The sequence below is a fragment of the Pygoscelis adeliae genome, unplaced genomic scaffold (assembly GCF_000699105.1).
Source record: "Pygoscelis adeliae isolate BGI_AS28 unplaced genomic scaffold, ASM69910v1 Scaffold209, whole genome shotgun sequence".
NCBI classification, from domain to species: domain Eukaryota; kingdom Metazoa; phylum Chordata; class Aves; order Sphenisciformes; family Spheniscidae; genus Pygoscelis; species Pygoscelis adeliae.
The window spans coordinates 3,204,563-3,223,170 of record NW_008825538.1 but is presented as its reverse complement, the minus strand read 5'-3'; the positions used below and the strand labels follow the sequence as shown (position 1 = coordinate 3,223,170).

Genomic DNA, 18,608 nt, shown 5'->3' with positions numbered 1-18,608 from the left:
TTCCGATTCTCTCTCCCATCCCACCAGTGGGGGTGTGAGTGAGTGGCTGGGTGGGGCTGAGTTGCTGGCTGGGGTTAAACCATGACACTTTAAAACTTGCCTGGCTTTTTCTTAAACACACAACAAGTAAAAAAAAAAAAAAAAAAAATCTTCACCAGGATGCGGCGTTTCATCCATTACACTGAGATTTTCAAGGAGATCCTCGGAAGTATGAGTCATTGTCAATGAGTACTAAGGGACTTATTAAGAAACTCATTATCAGCATGATAGACCATAACTAATACTGTGGAGCCACAGTGGCTGTGCCCATCAAGAATGGTGAGAAACTGTAATCCACATAATCTTAGCTTTTGAGGATATGCATTAACATGGAAGATTTTAATGCTTTTTCAGAACCTCTGTCCATTTGGGCAGTATCCTACAACATAATTACATTAAACTCAGATACTTTACACATTAGGATTTAAAGACTACTTCTGGTACATGTGTATTAGTCACTTCAAACAAAATATTCCTGCTCAGACCCCAAGGCACAGATGTATATTACGAAGCCATACAAAAGATCCAGAAGGTTTCTGGTTATTATTTCTGGAACCACTGTGAGGATCTGAAACCACATCTTCTGCATGATTAAAATTCTCTCTAACGTGAGACTTTTTATTCCTCTAACTGGGTCACAGACAAGCAAACAGCATTAAACAAAGTTGGGATTCACCTATACAGGGAGGGAAAGACAGACCTTGTAAATGCGTGCATGTCGTGACTAATACCTCTTCTTACACTGTTTGACACACCTCATTCAAAGAGAAAATTTAGGTGAGTTACCCGACAACGCTGGTGACTGTATTTAAGATCCCTAAAGGATCCAACACCGATGCTTTCTGGCTTTGAAAAGCCTCACGATGACTGACAATTAAAATAAAAACTCCTCTCCGGAGCACAATGTGTAATTGAACAGACGATAAAAATAAACCCCAAACAGTAGCTGTGAAGTTCTTTACAAAGCAAAATGAGGTATGTTCTTCCGCCCCCCCCGATATTTACCTTATGGCAAAAAAGGCCAGACATCCTGGAAGAGACATTGCATGAGATCTGTGATGCACAAGAAATGTTGCATTATGGCCTACTATTGGGGAGGAAAAATACACACACACAGCTCTATACATACGCTTACAGAAATAAACTAACAAAAAAGCAAAAATTTGCACAAGGAGGGGTCATTTGTAGAAATCACCTGATCAGTGGAAAAATAAAGCAAATAAATAAGGTTTGCATAAACATCCATATTCAAGAGCAGCCTTGTGATCTTGAGAAACAAAGGCATGCAGATTTTGGAAAATACCTTTTTAAAAATAAAAGATGCCAGTGCCAAAGTTGCAGCTGTACCCATGTTGGAGTATCTTGTTAAAACATTCAACAGAGAAGAGTAATATCATAAAATGTTTTTGTAATATATTCTTTCAGAAATGCATAATAATTTTGATGACAACTTTTAGCCTGTGCAGCTATTACTTTGCATTAATAAATCCTCTTGTAAGGTTTCTTCCTGCACATGGTCCAGATACCTGCAAGTAGTAGGAGGCCCACGCTCACCTCCAGCAATATGAGATATTCCATATATAAATAAGAATGAACAGCAAAGGTTCTTTTTATAAGCAGCTTTCCAAATATACAAAAGCCAGACCAGCTCCTGTACCACTGTTTCAGCACACAAGCCCAAGCCCAGCAAACCCGCCATCAACTGACTTCAAGTTGGATCCCAAAGAAATTCTACTGGCCATCAGTCAGCTAAATTCATATAGCATGGTCAAACTAGACATGCGCCAGTGGCAGCTAGACAGCCATCTGCAAGGTCAGACTTTCAGATGCGCTTGCTGGAAGCCACACCGCAATGGCTTTGTAACGCAGCACGCTCCAAGGGTTGCAGACCATCCCATCAGTTTGTGAAGAGAGGAGGCAGCGGTGCAAAGTGCCCAGGAATCGCTGCTGAGCAAGGGAGACTCTCGGTGGGTAACTCTGCGAGCTCTGGGGATAGCGTGACACACGTCACCTTACGCGTTTCCCTTGTCCTGAAGCTCTTGCTCCAGGGCCTGAGTAGGAAATGTTCCACTAGCAAACAACAGGCAAAGTGTCGGCCGTTTCTGGGAACCACCCCCCCAAATTCCCAACACACATGAAGCTTACTCAACAACACACACTTGTATATGCCCAAGATATGGGTCAAATCAGGTCATAGCTTGTATGCCTTCAAAAATTCCCTGACAGTGGGGCATTGCCTGCTCGTCTGTTAAAGCCTCGGTCCCCATAAGCTGCGGAGGACAGACGAGACCGTTTCGGTCAGCTCTGTTGATCACCTGCCTGTGCTCCCAACCTTGAGGGTGCCTACAGAAGCAGCACGTCCTGCGTGACATTGGGAAAGAAGGCCTGAGAAAAGACACAACTGCTGTCGGTGAACACATCAGGAAAGGGAGCACAGTCAGCAGAAAGAGCTGTTGCGCTGAAGGACAGTGCCAGAGTACGAGCAGATGGGGTTAAACTGACCATGAGTAAGTGCAAGCTAGACATTTCAGTTACTAACCATCACAAAGGTGGTATTTCACAACAGAAACAGAACAGAGGGAAAAAAAAGTAAGCACCTTCTTTTAAGATGAATCTATCTGTAAATAGAATTACATGTCACGGTGCTGACAAGGGGCTGCACCCGATTACCACAAAGGTCCGCTTTTACTAAAATAGCTTTATTTGAAGAATGGGGCAGGTATAGAAATGTGCATACTTGCAGGCGAGCACGCGCACACACACGCACCTAACAAAAGGCATTTGTGGGCATTTGTGTTGACATCTTTTAAATGAGCAGTTTAGCCAGCGGCTTTAGAAGGACATTAATAATAACAACTCCTATCCGAGTTATGCAGCTCATCCTCTAGTACATCAGAAGCAGCAAAGGGACTTTCCTTGAAAGTACTAGCAACTAGCATCGGCATGCAGCTCAGGTAAAGGAATGACATCACCCTGTATCTCAAAAGCATTACCTCATCTCCTAATCCAAGGAGTGAGTCACCCAGGCAGTCAGCTGCAAATCTCTTGGCACAGAAAATGTAGGTTACCACGATGCACTTACACATTCCTCTGATCTGTCAATGTAAATAGCTATTTGTTCAGCTTCACCGGTCAGCAATATGGCACATAATTGTTAAGAAGTGGCTTGTCTTTCAGAAATAATACTTAAAAAAACCCCACATTAACTATCGAGCCCCAGATGAGACGCTGCTCTTTTACTCATTAAGAGTTTGAAGCTGAAGTTCTCCATTGGCTCGGCGCAGGGTGCCGCAGCCCTATCAGCGGCGCTGGCTGCTCAATCTCCAGGCCGACGGGTGAGGTAATGCCGTTTCTAAAAAGCCTTCACAAAAAAGCAAAAAGGCATAACGATCCGAAATGGCATATGCTACCAGGGAATTTGCTGTCTAGACTCTTTACTGGAAAGGAGGGCACCGCGCGTGAGGTTCTGTGGCAGGTTGATTGGTGCAGGAAGAAAGCTGCTGATTTATAGCAGTGGAGGAAAAAAAAAATCGTGTAAACAGAGCTCAAAACAAGCTGAAGTACTAAAGCCTCCATGAGCTGTTTAACAGTAAGCGTGACATTCATTTCCCATGCCTAACACTCTATCGTATGAAGCAAAAATCAAGACTGCTTACGTGCAGACGCATCTGAGACAAGTCTGGTGCCAAAACAGTCAATATTATCATTTTCAGATGGGCTGGACTTTTCAGTAACTCCAAGGAAATAACTAAGCACAGGTAAAATATTTTCCTTAGAATAGGAAGTGTTATGTCTTTATGTTTTTCTAACACTTCAGTTTGTGGTTTTCAAGCCTTAGTCTTAAAATAAATTGCAAGAACTTCATTCCAGTTACTAATTAAGACCAACCTATATGATCTTAAATGATAAGGGTACCAATTTTTTTCCTCTCTGATTTTCTCTACAAGAGGATCACTGTAACAAACAGGACCAAAGCCAACATCAGGCATGTTCTTAAGAAAGCTACTTCTCAGTGAGAACTATGTCTTTTAAGCCCCTTTAAAATTAATCTAGCCAACATATTAAAAGCCACATATGGCAGCTTCACTCTAAAGGGTAGAAACAAGAGTCTGCACAAACAAATCTGAGAAAGAGAAAGCAATCATTGTATGTGCCACATTTTTTTTTTAAATTCATAGGCATACAGTAATACAGGTATCCCTACTATAAATGTTTACAGATTTTTCAGGTGAGATGTATATACACACACACACGCACGCAGGGCAAGGTCTGGAGATGTCCCTAGTTCACGTTGTTCTGGAACCGATCTACTGTCTGCTCTTTTTCAGTGTGCGTGCAGGGAGGTATCTGCACAGATGCACTGGTTTATGACTTCCTTCCAATATAAGAGGTTATTTCTCCTCTTCAGCTTGGATTTCAGGATGTTGATTCATCCGTTTTCCCTTCAGCTACCTGCAGAAATCCTGAAGCACAGGGAACTACAAGGATGACAGCATACTACTACTAACAGGCAAACCCTAATCAAACAGGAGTACACCGGGATGAAGGGGCCAGCTAGAGTCTAAGGAGGTATTTTTCTTCAAACTTTCTGCAAGGCCCACAACATCACCCCTTCCTTAAGGAGAGAACAAAGACCCAGGCACCAGTACAATCTTTTGAAAAACAAAGGCTGTTGAGTTAAGCTATTCCACTACCTAAAGCACTGATAAAAGAGCAAAGTATTCTTCAGAGCATACAGTGCTGTTTAACCAGCCAAGGAAGAAGAAAATTGACTGCAAAGGGGAGTCCATGATTTACATCAGTAAAATGACCTTCTGAGACGTGCTCAAGGGCAATGAGGAAGCTGAAGCAGGAAACACCAACAGACAGGTGGTTGTTTTGTTTAGAAAGAAAAAAAACAACTTTCCTTCTTGTGAATACCATTACTTCTGATCTCAGCACTATACTTGTTTACGAAGCACATACCTGTTCCCGACTACTTCCTGCTTCTGTTAACCAGTGTACGTGCCCAGACTGTCTTCAAGACCAGGACCGTGAGAAAGGCTGCACTTGGACACCTGATGAATCAGTATTTTATGGAGCAGTTTATGGAGGCAGGATTATGTGGCCTTCCTCCTCTGAAGAGGTAAGAGCCAGCCTGTGCCAGAGTGGCGCATCAGAGAAGCCATGGAAATAGGTTTCATCTCAGCCGGGGTGTGACACACCGAAAGGGCACACAGCTCTGCACAGCCATAGCGAGCGTAGATGTTTCTCAAACCTCAGGATGATTTTTACCATCAGGCTGTATGGCTCATCCAGAAACAGGAGTTCCCGGGATTTGTCAAGTGACCAAACCTGGTCCCCTGTTCCTGCCCACATTAAGATCCACATGACAGAAATTTTTATCTTATACGGGCTGTCTTCTCCCTCCACCATCGCCCAAACTCCACGAACTGGTAGTTTCTATTTCGTTTTTCATTGGTTAGAGAAGACTGGGCCAAGTCATAAACAACTTTTGTGGCCCTGTATTTTGTGTATGATGAGCACATGAAATGATGCTGTAATCCTGTGGCTGGATGAGTACTAGAGAACTCCTTTCTTCTCTCTCCTCAAAGCAACACCTGCAACGTCCGTCCAACAACTTTATTAAATGACTACAGTTGGTATCTCTGTTGTGATTCTACACTTCAGATCTTAAAATCTGATCGGGTGTAAGCTACCAGGATCCTGACAAAACTGTCTTTTACACAAACAGTGCAAAAAGCAACAAGTGATAGCAGCTCAGTAGCTTGAGAATTATACTCTCTTTTCCAGCATCAGGGGCACAGTATCTTGTTCGTCTTGAGTTTGCCATTAAAAGAATTAGTCCTACTCTGCCCTCCTTTGAGCAGGCATGCAGCGAAACGGAGGAACTGCAGTGTGTTAACTAGACTGCTCCAGTTTCAAAAGAGATCAGGTCCCCAGTACTGTTTGCTGTGCAATCAAACAGACCCTTCTTCTGAAGGCTAGCAAACTAAAATACCACTGTTACTTTAATCACAGTCAAACAAGACTTGGGGTTTTGACTACAGAGATGCCAGCCTGCTCTGCTGCCATGGTAACAGACTTTTTAAAACTGTTCTCCTTAATAATAAAAAAACCTCACGGTGCTTTAAGAAAGACTTTATTTTGACATTATTCCATCCCCCTCTTTAACGTGGCAAGTTTTATTAATAAGATAAAGACTGCAACAGTCTTCTGGAACTTAAGAGCAGTCCCTTCTGAGACAAACCGGAGCTGCTGCTACTGAGCCCATCACTGAGCTCCTTAAAACTAATAGCACATAAGGAAGAAGATTAGTGAAGAAAATGAAAATTACCCAGAACCTTGCCTCTACAGAAGCAGACCCTATACAGAAGCTCATTGGCCACCATGTCAAAATTGGTACTGTTCCAGCATTGGGACATTTTAAGATGATGTTTTAACTCCACCACCACCTCCACCCCTGCCCAGCGCTCTCTTGCAGACTACCTGGGCTCCTGTAGCACCACCTGGGAGCTAAGCAAGATGCTTCTCTTCAGAGACGGGGAGAATGGGCAATAGCAGAAGCCCATGTCACTTCGGGGGTCCAGGACTTAAGCTGATCTCTGCCAGACGTTGTGTGTTTCTTCCTCTGGCCCTGCCTGGACAGGGTGCTTTTTTAGATAAGGACACAGAGTCCGTGTGTCTTGTAAAATTAAGTCACAGAGCAACTCCTATGGGAAAGCAGAGCCCAGTACAGGAGAAGAACAGAATGTGGCAAATGCACAGTCTCCTCTTTCACGGATGCAAAGAAAGTAGAGAGCACGAAACACGCAGTGACTCTGACAGAAAGATTAATAGTTACCTGCATATGGAGGACAAAGTCCAGAAGAAATTCGGAAATGAGATGTCAGCGGCTGTGCTGCTAGAGGAATGATTTGCTAAACTGCCTAAAATGCTTAGCACTTGAAACAGGCACTTTCTTTTACAGATAAAGATACAGGCTGCAAGTTCAAAAAGGCTTTAGGGCAGAGTAAATCACTTTGTTGTGTTTTGGGCAGCTGAGCTCCAAATAGCTAAGTTATCCATTCCCTGTGCTGAAACAGGTATTTGTCTAGGCATTACTAGAGTTGATCCATTTTAATATCTGTAAACACTGGAACTGCTTAACAGCCAATACAAAACACGCAGCGTAATATGTAATTAATTTACAAGCTACTATAAAGATAACTAAACAACAGAGACAGCGAGCTGCTAATAAACGTCTTTTCTGAGATTTGCAGCAATGCTTTTGGACCCTGTCTGTGAGCGTGACAGATACAAGTTGGTCATAAACATTAGCCCAGAGTGACTCTGAGAAACTCTCCTGGCTTTGTTCAAGGCAGCACATCACTTGTGAGGATTAGGGTTGAGAGCTCTGACATCATACAAGCCACAAGATCTCGTTCTGTAGCTTCCCGCTTGTTTTATAACGGAAGTTGTCATCCCCCCAACCATTCCTACAGTACGAGTTAGAGGACACATGTCAGCACTTTATCAGAGCTTTATCAGTGCTAACTACATCAAGTGTCAGCAAGAAAGCCACCAAGCTGCAGTTACAGGAAGTCTTTTGCTTTCTTTAATTGAACGAGACATTGAACTAGGATGACTGTCTTTGAAGATGAGCAGTTTCAATAAATACATAAGACCACTTGTCTAAGCAATAGCCCTACTTGTCACCCCAACAAAAATCATGATGCTGCATCATACTAACCACTAACTCAGCTCAGGCATCTGCAAGCAATTCCCCTCCTCCATAGGTTTACCATTTCACATTAAAAAGTTTGGTTGCATTTCCTAGAAAAGCACAACTTCTAGCTATCCAAATATTTTAAAACAATCAGTCTTTTGCCAGTGACTTTTTGTCCACTAAACTTCATTAGAAATTTGTTTTCAGGAGAACTATATAATTTTTGTTTCACCAAGAAAGCAGCAAAGATACTCAGAAATCCACAGATCTCTCCAGCAAGTTTCCCAAGCCTGTCACCTCTTTATGGCCATGCACACCGTGCATGTTTCCAGCAACAGAAATGAAAAGAATTGCTTGTGCCATCAGGAATCATAATACATCCACGTAGTTAAAGAGCAGTCACATCTATTCTCTCCTTGCAAAACACAGGCTCCGCTCCCCTTGATAACCCTCATAAGCCTTCTCTGCCTCAATTGCAATTAGAATTTATCTTCCTTTGAAGTACAATTCTGGACACTCACTTCTTATTCATTATGAGCTTTTCCAGGACCATTTAAGGCACTAGTATATCCCCCCCCCCGGCAGGCAGCACAGGATCACATTTCCTTCCCCTGCAGAGGAATCGAGATGGCAGCTGATAATCTGTCATGGGATCTCTTAGTACACGGTATTCGCAGTTTTAAACTGCTCACCTCCAACCTTCAACAAAATTGTTGTTATCCATCCCCACATCTTGTATTTCCTTCAGTACAGTTTAATTCCATTTCTATTATAGAAAACCTGTACGATAGAGAACTGGATAGTGCCCCAGTCCTCCTCTACAGCAATGATCCCTCCAGCTATCAGAGCATCTGGTGGCCCTACATCTGTCTCAGCAGCACACAAAAATAAGCATCAGCTACAGGACACAAGGAACTCTAGTAGTATACTCTTCCAGACAACTAAAATCGTATCACCTTACCTGCAAGGAAACAGATTTTCCCTAGATTAGTCACCTCAATAACAAGTCCATTGATTTACAACAATTTGGGGCTTTTCATCTGGTCACAAAATATTTATCCATCCCACAGCAGACTTTTTCCTGTCTCCACCTCTTCTTCAGGCTCCCCCTGTCCCATCAGTCATGCTAGCCACTACTGGCCAGTCATTTTAATATGCAGGCAAGTTCACACTTTCATTTCTCTCATATAATAGATCCTCATGAAAGAAAGCCACAGAAGCCCATTAAGTGATTTAGTATAAAGCTATGCAGGTAAGAGGACGCATCGCCCTCGTTAATAAATGACAACAGTCTCATAATGATGTGCTATGATCCATTTCCACTGCTTGAGAGACAGTTGTCTATTTTCACTATGATTAAGCATCATTATTTTAACAGGCTGATTCTTCCAAAAGTATTCTAAGTACAGACAATGTATTCATCGCAGAGCTAAATTTTAAAGAGTAAATGAAAGTGTTTTCACTAAAAGTAAGCTCCCTTTTAGAAAAGTTGAGATTCACTGACTTTATGCAAGCAAGAACTTCAGCAAACAATCTTTATGTGCAAGTAACAAGAAATCTTGGCGTTGTAAACATACAGCTTTTATAGAGAAGGGCTTTTCATTTTAATACAATGGATAAGGAAACAAAATTTTTAAATTCTTATGCACAAGAATGAAATGCAGTCTCATCGTACCTTTTCAGCATTGGCACCCTGACCGTGATTGTTTATGTTGGAGCTTAGAGCCAAGGAATGAATTTTACCATTTTAGTTACCCAGACACACAATTAGTAGTTCAGCAGCCTTTCCTTTCTAATTGATCTGTTCACATGACAAATGATGAACATCTCACTTGTCAGTGTCTTAAGCAGTAGTTTCAAGATCTGAAGTGTTTGACAGAGCTGCTGGAACATTTGAAATTTTACTACCTCACTTTCCTAATTAACACATGAGCTCCAGACAGCCAAGTTGACATTTTACAGTTAGGCAAAGGAAGTAACTACTGTTCTATTAAACACTGAAAGTTTGAAGAGCTAATGTCTTTTCTTAAAAGGCACTTGGAAATGAAATTGATGCTTTTGCACCAGGACCTGGAACTACAGTTCATTGCACACACCCCCAAGACAGTTAAAAAAACCAACTCATCAAAGCAATTAAGACACAGCAGCACACACTTTCCTCACTCTGAAAGAACACAAATCTGCAAGTATAACACAAAAGGAGTTTCTCATCTGCCATTTCTTGCAAGAAGATGCAGGTTAACAGCTTACTTATTGATACTGGTTTATGATGAAGATAATATTGTAGTTGCAAGCACAGAGACCTTTTTTACCTCTAAAATGTCGAAAAGGAAGAAAAAGCCTCAATAGTTAGAGAGAGTAAAACTTAACATGCCACATGCCCAAATCAGAGAGGAAATACTGTAGAGTGGGGAGATAACAGACTCAGACTTCAATGAATTTAATATTTTGACCCAAAACAGAATTGTCCCAACAACTTTAATGAAGCCAATTACTCACTCAAGTAGTGTCTAGATTCACTGCATGAAGTCTTTCAGCTGATACCGACAACAAATTAAACATTTAAATATTTAAATGTTTAAAATAAATATTTAAATGTTTAAGTGTAACTTATTTGGAATATTCATCACTTTTGTTTCTTGTTAAATTCTCTCTTATCTTAACAGCATTTGTTTACATGACAGTAAGTCTAAAAAGGCCTATATTCATAATGCTTAACGGCCAGAATGAAGTTTTACTTCCAAAATTAGTTCTCTCGTAGGCTCTGCATCTTAACTGCCAAAATCCATCAGTGTCTTTGGCCACAGTTGTAGAAATGCAACAATTTGAAAGCCCATCTGAAAACTTCCTATATGCATAACAAACGCTCTTTGAAAGTGTATTTTTATGACTCCCACAACCTACTAACTTGTAGCCACAAAAGGGAATTAAATATTGCATGGACAAACTACAGTTTTTGTTGTCTAAGCACCAACCTTTAGTTTCTACAGTCATACCACATTGGAAAAAGATCAAAACTCTGGACAGATCAGTCGAGTGACAAAAATCTAGATTTGCAAAAACACCTCTGTAGTATTAAATGCTTGCATTCTTGAAATCTTTAAAAACCTGGGCTCATGTCTTAATTTGTACTGAAAAATGAAGTTTATATTTGCACATATTTCAACTGTGTGTTTTATAACCGGTTTTTCTATTTTCACAGTGGTCATTAGAAACTATTTGCAGCAACAGATAACAGAACAGTATTTTAAGTGTCTAGTATCAAAAACATTTGTGAAGGACCACCGTTTATAACTGGCACCTTCCTCTTTAGAGAGCTCTTTACAGTTCTCGTATTCTTTTGAATTCTGTTCTAGAACATATTTTTAAGAAAGTTCTTCTTTCCCACAGTTTTTTTCTTAAACACAAAAATATATCTGAACAAGACTCAAAAAGTTGCATCCATAAATAAAATCCTCTCTCAGAAACAAAGGAACATGAGTTAACATTCACATTACTTTTGCAATCCGAGATACTTATTACTAGCTCTCATACTTACACTACCACAGCAACAGACCAAATCATTCCTTAGACTTCTTTATACCGAAACAGAGGTCACGTAAGCTAGACAGCAACAAAGAACCACAAGCAAGAAGCTCATACAGTCTGAATACCCCTGAATTCAACTTTCATTCTCTGATGCTCATCATGCGAAAGCACGATATAGGACTGGTCATCAAATCCAACCATCCATGACAGTGAAGGACCGTGCACTTTGTCATCACCACAAACCACCTCTTAGTTGGTATATTTATTCCTCCTAATTCTAGGAGAGAATGACTCATGGATCTTACTTCTTCAGTGCAGGAAAAAAAAAAAGGCAAAAAACTTCCTTCTAATTTCTAGCCTAAGTTTATTCAAACTGATGGTGGAAATAGCACCAAACAAGAAATTTAACTCTTTAGCTCTCCTTCTTACAGTTCATCAGCAAGAAGTGATGCAACCCTTTACCACTCAGTACTTCAGGGTGACCTTCGGCGCTCTACTTCATTACCAACACATTCTGTTTCATAGGCAGCCCGCTTATCTGGTATAAAAAAAACCCAGTCCTTTGTTCGTTTATTAAGTCACAAGGACTTTTGCTTTTCTTGGTGGTGGGGGAAGTCAGTACTTGCCAAAACATACTCTAGTAATACAAAGCAGATGATCCTTTCATTTGCTTCAAATTACAAGTAACTTGTATGCAATTGCTGATTGAAAACAATTCCCAAACTCAATTACATCATCTGGTTTGACAGTTATCACATACGTCAATCGCAAGACTAAAATGCTGACACACTCTAGTTTGAAATGGCAACATGATGTAAGCACTCCAAAAAAAAGTTTGAGAACAGCTATCAAACTTTGTCCGTACTAAGTTTGCTGCATTATTTAACATCTATCAAATATGGGGGAAGTTGCATTCATTTTATTATAGAAAATTCTGTTTTTAAAGATTTGGTCAGGAAAGAGATTAAGCCTTACCTCTGGTTTACTGAGGCTGGACGACACAAGAGAACCTGATCCCACATCCAGATCCCACTGTTTTCTCCCACTGTTTTCTGGATCCAGTGCAGCAATCCGTCCATCCAAAGTGCTGATAATTACTAGAGATCTGCAAGTTGGAAGCATTCACAGTCAAAACTACAGCAGTATAGAGTTTATCTATTAGCTGTTTTCTACATTTAACACAGTGCAACTCCAACTTTAAAGTTAAGTCTATACATTCTGCAAAGCAGCAATTTAACTTGGTAGCTTTTCCTAGACCAACGCGAGAGAGTAGAAAAGCTGAAGCCTCTGGCTGGATGTCGTAAACTAATTTACATGCTATAAGACAGTTTCAGAGTTCAGTTTCAGGGGAAGATAGTTGACTTTTTGCTCCCACATGCAGGTGTTGCCACTACAACGCTGAATGAGATCATCTTTTGAGATATTTACATGAACAGTATAGATCCTATTTTTTCCAGTCCCTTCTGCACTGATCTTTAACACGTCCTTTCAAAATAACCAAAACCTGAAACGATTAACCCAGCAAATCAGTACATAAGAAACAGTTAAGTCGCAAGTAAGTTTTCAATACCTCTGGATGAAACATCGAAATCCTGGAGATTTGACAAGTCTTAGAATAAAACAAGTCTCGCCTGAGGCATACACAGGACACTAGAAACCACCTCCAATGCCTGCAGACAGCAAAGCAAGCAAACTGCCTTATGCAGCTTAGGCTCTAAGTAGCCTATCTGTCTGGGGATGCATGGTAATGGCAGGCCAGCTGTTGATTTCCACAGTGCCTGAAACCCATCAATTTTAGTAAATCTTGTTTCTTACACAGCAGTGCAATTAGAATAAGCATTTCTGATCGGGCTAGAATTCAAGCATTAAAATAAAGTCAAAAAGCCCAAACCAAAAAAAACTAAACACCACAGAGACAAAACACTGACAAGGCGTTTCTGAAGGGCCTTTTTTCCTTGAAGATTGTTTCACTCTGACCTGAAAACCGCATTGGCAGTTTTGGCTTGCAGCAGGCTCACCAATCTTCAAAGGCTGTGGGAGTAGAGCTTGATCACTTTACAGACTGCTTGCACTGAGGGGGGCTGGATCTAGTGACCCAGAAGGACCTTTATAGACATTGGTTTCAATGAGAATAAGGAACTGTGCAAATAAACCTGATGGGTAGATTAACTATTTTCGGGTGGGGGTGAAAAGGGCAGCAGGGAGGTAATGTGCACACAGACATGTATATGAATGATTACTTTAAACAATAAGGAACACTAAATTATTGTGTAGAACTGAAGCCAAATATATTCACTTGTCCAAAGCTACCAGTGTAGTAAGCTGAAGTTTAGAGAGGAAATGATGGGGGCTATCATTTTGCTTTAAAGAGGGAAAAACTAAAATCATGATCTTAAAAACATGTTCAAGAATAGCGGCTATTACATCACCTGTAACAAAGGTCATGTAAAACACTGCAGTTTTACATGTAAAAGTAACCCACACATTTTATAGGACCTTATACTGTACTATAGCACTATATTGTTAATAGAAAATCAAATACATCTTTAACCTGAACCAAAAATAAAGAAGCTCCTACTTCTGAAGGTGGCCAAGCGTCACATTCCTCCAAAAGCTTAGTTTAAGAAACTGTTAGAAAAATACCAATTGTGCAAATATTTGAACAGTGAATACAGGAGTTTTTATAAGGTGAGTACATACAATTATTCCAACTGTACAGAAACCAAGACCAGGTTAATAATAAACCAGATTGCAGGAGACTTATCTATTCTCAAGCACCGTAAACAAGTGCTCGCACACTAAAGGCCTTGGACACACGTTTAATAGAACCTGTTTGCTTTATGGTAAAACAATTTATCTGAAGCCCTCTAGCATTCCATTAAAATATTATTCCAAATGGGTCTATTTAAATTTTGTGTTGATCCAGCTGACAACTAGGTTATAAAAAAGGTAGAAATGTAGCTAGAACGGAGGGAATTTTGGCAGTAACACTGTAGAAAAGAAAAATCCTGAAATCGCACTGTGAAACATTTCTTTCCCATCTACTCCCATTGTTTTCCTTTATCTAATTCTTCCTGCTTGACTTCTCCCTCAAGTAACAAATGCTTCATGCCTTTGTATCTTACCTTTCCATATTATCTTTCTCCACCAGATGCAAACCTCAACCTTCCCCAAGAGTCCTCTCATTATTTAAGCCTCACCGCTGCCACCCAAGACGGCAGTTTTGGAATCTGTACCAGCATCATGACCTCCGGTCACCCAAATCGTGGTGTAACCACACTTACGTTTTAAGTTTAGCTAATTAGGAAGGGGGGTGGGGTGGGGGGAGGATCATGCCTTCAGAGGGAACCTTTGTACCAGTAGCACACGCTCTAAGAAACTGGTTTAACCAATCCCTTCTGCATACCCTAAAAATCCTCACTTCTCTTGGGTGCAGTGGTACTCTTTACTAGTCCCCTTGGCCACCAGCTCTATAATGGACTTTGTTTCACAAACTCCACCTACTGAGCAAACACGTCAATGAGACATAGGAACAGGACCGACTCAGCTATACCCAAATCTTGCATGTGGCTACCTTTAGAACCAGAACTAGGTGCAAGAACAGCATTCATTTCTCTCTGCTTTTTTAATGAGTGACTCATTTTGAATTAAATAGTCATGTTTCTGGTCCCACCTTCATCTTGCTCTTAAACACTGATCCTGTGTGTCAGAAAAAAACTGCTAAAAATCCTTACTCTTGTAATAAAATCCTTCGTTATTTACTCTATTTTTCTATAAATTAAAATCTTAATACCTGATCTCCCCATCTCTGACCGACTCCAGTGAGTTAAAATCCCGTCACTTGAACTCTAACTGGTATAAGATATGCAATTTGTCTACATGTGCCCTCGACCCATGCTAGTGTTATAGTTTCTCGCTACGAGATTTTCCTTTTTTCAGCTTCCCCCCCCCTTTCTCTGTGAGATTCCACGGCTTGCAGCTTTGCGTACTGAGAGGATAAAGTGGTGACAAGAGATCTTCCTATCTTTCCAGTAGTCTAATCAAGCACTAGATTAACACATTCTGATAAAAGCAATTTAGGCAACTACTTCAAGAAGCTATTTCAGATCTTAAAAACAGGCAGGCAACTTGCTTTTTGTCACCCCACAGTGCTATCGTAAGTTTACTGTAGCGTATTATGTCCAATTCTTACAGCAAATTCTTACAAACACCAAGAGAATATGGCCACGATTCAAGAATAAAGAGCCGTCCTTTTAGCCATCTCTTTGCGAGCCTTTGCTGGCTGAAGAGGTTAGGACTGTACCTGCAATTCCATTACATTAAACTGAAATAGCGATATTCTGGATGCATCTTTGCAACTAATCGACAAGTTGCAAGGAAAAGGAATTCCTGCGTTAGCTTCTATTTCGGTTAAGCCTGATGAACTGTTATTCTCTGCAAAACGATACCTTATCACTGGCTTTATCAACACCACCTCCTGACTGGGGTAAAGCTTAAAGACTACCTTGACCAAAGAACCCAGTTTCCAACAACATGCAAGTTTTCTAAGAACACTACCAAACTAGACCTCGATTCTGCACACCATCCCACACAAAACAAAAATATTACCCAACTTAAGGTCAAAGGTAAAAAGGTCAAAAGTCACAACTATAGTGCCAAGGAAGCAAGGAGGATAGAGACAAACAGCACCAAGGCTGCAAATTCCTGAAACGACAAAATATTTGTTGAAAGTAAATCACAGAATATACTAGGGAGTGAATCGCATCACACACATACTAGGAGAAGGAAAAAAAAAACAAAACCCACCAACACAAAACCAGAATAGCAATAGTCTCCACAAGCCTGGACCAGAACAAAAAAAGATACAGAAAGGAATCGCTCCAAACTAGGCAGTTACTTAAATCCCAGGATCCATCAACCAGGCACCTGAAAAACGAACATCAGTAAAATGATGAAGACACTTACGTACTTCACCTTGCCTCTAGCTGCTGCTCCAGAACATATCATGAACCAAGTGAAGGAGGAGAAGAAAATCCCTTCTCGGCCCTTACAGGGAGCCAGCAGAAGGACTAAAGCAAGGGGCCAGTACAACATGGCGCATACGAAGATATCTGTAATCACAGCAGCTGGCAGAGACTAAGCTAATACTATATAGCCAGATTTTATTTGCACTTTGTCAATATGAAAACACATCTGAACATACTTCCCCCACCCCAACATCTACAAACAGCCTCTACAGTTAATGAAAACGTTTTCTTACCATTTCCTATCCTCTTTTGCTCACAGACATGAGGTCATTATGAAGTTCAGTTAGAATGTTCCCCCCCCCCTTGAAACTATGCAAAATACCTACTACAAACTTCCACATACATTGACAAAAGGCCAGTCCTGAGCCTTAAGACCACTGTTTATATCCCATCGCGAACACAGCATGCTTTTTGAGATCAGGTGGCCTCAGCACAGCTCTGTTCTACTTCACAGAAGTGAAGGTATCTGATTTACCTATGAACAGAAGAAAAGGGCTAAGATTGCAAGGGAAGATGTAAACAGGATAGAGGAGGAACACTTATTTATCTCACCTACACCCTTTCATTGCACAAAAACTTTGTATTTATTCAAATAAGTTGGTTTTGTTAGAAAAACAAAGCAGAACTTACCATCATTTTGGTACAATATTTACCACTATTCCTGTTTCAGTTTTAAAAAACCCCACCCTAATACCATCAACCCTCAAAAGCCATTTGGGACATTGCAGATATGGCTGTTTGTCAAACTTTAACTCTAAACAGCTATTCCAATTTCAAAACCTGCATGTTTGTATGTAAAGAACATGGTAATTCACTAACCCTCACATTTTCTTCTAGGAAATTAAAAAACATCCTCAAACCCAAGATGATTACATTCATTTGCCTACAGCAAAAACAGTTGGGGTTTGGTTTTGTTGTTTGTTTTTTTTCCAGATTATACCGACCTTTTATAGTACAAGGATATTTTATTGCTGAAGAACAATTAGCTGAGGTGAGTAGAGATCTCACAAACAGAGATGAAAAAAAATAAACGCAGGCAAATACTATGGCCAGGCAGCCATTCTATTTTTATTTGATGACAGCAAATCCATTCCTATGCACTAATCAATTAGAGAACAGCTACATTCAATCTCAGGCTTAAATTACTAAATTGAACGTCTTTAATGTATTTTACTTAGTTCTAGTAGTCAAACAGAAAATTCATTTTTAAATATTTTCAGGGCTAAATAAATGAAGGTCTTATTAAAAATTGAATACAGTAGAATTGTAATAAACTAGGTAGGATTTTGATGATCTGAGACACAAAAGAACGATCCTGTTGCTAATAGGTGAATAGATTTTCCTCAAAGAAAACAGGATGCCAAGTTATCAGCCAGTTTCTTGCTCTAAGTGAACGCTCGGGTATAACAAAAAGCTTTGGGCTTTTCATTTCTAGGACAGGTTCTCAAATATAGTACGCATTTAGTCATGCTCTTCTTCCTTTAAACTCTGGCTGTGGCTTATCACCTCATGTTTCTCAGCCAATTCAGAAACAGACTGGAAACAGCTCAGTAACATTTCTGCACTTGAGTCATTCATTAAAATCTTCCTTTTGCCAAAGCTTCTTGCCGCACGCCGTTATTAAGTATTTTATTTCCCCTTGTTATATTCTGAAACTTGTTTGGCAATTTGTCTTGCATATTTTGCTTCCCCTCAAGCATACACCAGCGTCTCTGTTTAACAGACAATTAAGTAAACAGGAGAACTGCATTTTCTTAAAAGAAAAGACAGAAAGGGATACGATGCTCTGAACAACTGTGAATTGCAGATGTTGGAAAGAGTTTACTCTTTACACTACCGATGCAGTGCTTTTGGGTCTCCCTCCCGCAGGCACAGCACTGTCACCCTGTAACAAGTCAAGGAAGGGATGGAGGGTATTACCAGGGTAAGTAGACTGTCCAGATGTCACACAGCATGACATCCGGCAGCTTATTTGTCTAAGAATTAAGGGGCCCTTTCTCCCTCCTAACGACCATAGAAAAGAACAAGTACCTTAGCGATGGCGAGGTCCTGAAATACCCCTGATGATGGGGAGGTCCTGAAGTACCCTCTCCTCACTGCCACAGCCTCTCCCTCGCCCCTCCGTCCAGCCTGTCCATCACTGCAGCGCTACTTCCAGCCCCATCACGGGACTCATCTCTTCCCCCCCTTCGCCCTGCGCTTCTCCTCGCACCTTCGGATACTTCCCTGCGTGTGCCTGCCGTTCAACCCCACGCGCTAGCTTGCGGCACCCTTCTTTCTCCACGCACCCCCTTCCCAGCTCACCT

At 40.8% G+C, this 18,608-nt stretch overlaps 2 protein-coding genes across 2 annotated transcripts in view; one reads left to right on the top strand and one right to left on the bottom strand.

Moving 5' to 3' along the window:
- EIF2AK3 (eukaryotic translation initiation factor 2-alpha kinase 3) overlaps nt 1-16,369 on the bottom strand; it is a 39,946-nt gene extending 23,577 nt beyond the window's left edge. Inside the window, exons 1-2 of the mRNA XM_009331901.1 lie at nt 16,245-16,369; nt 12,251-12,380 (exon numbers count right to left, since the gene is read on the bottom strand). Coding sequence (XP_009330176.1) covers nt 12,251-12,380; nt 16,245-16,369 — 255 coding nt within the window. The remainder of the gene's footprint in view (nt 1-12,250; nt 12,381-16,244) is intronic.
- Nucleotides 16,368-18,608, top strand: part of RPIA (ribose 5-phosphate isomerase A) — a 30,200-nt gene continuing 27,959 nt past the window's right edge. Inside the window, exon 1 of the mRNA XM_009331900.1 lies at nt 16,368-16,388. Within this exon, the coding sequence (XP_009330175.1) occupies nt 16,368-16,388 (21 nt within the window). The remainder of the gene's footprint in view (nt 16,389-18,608) is intronic.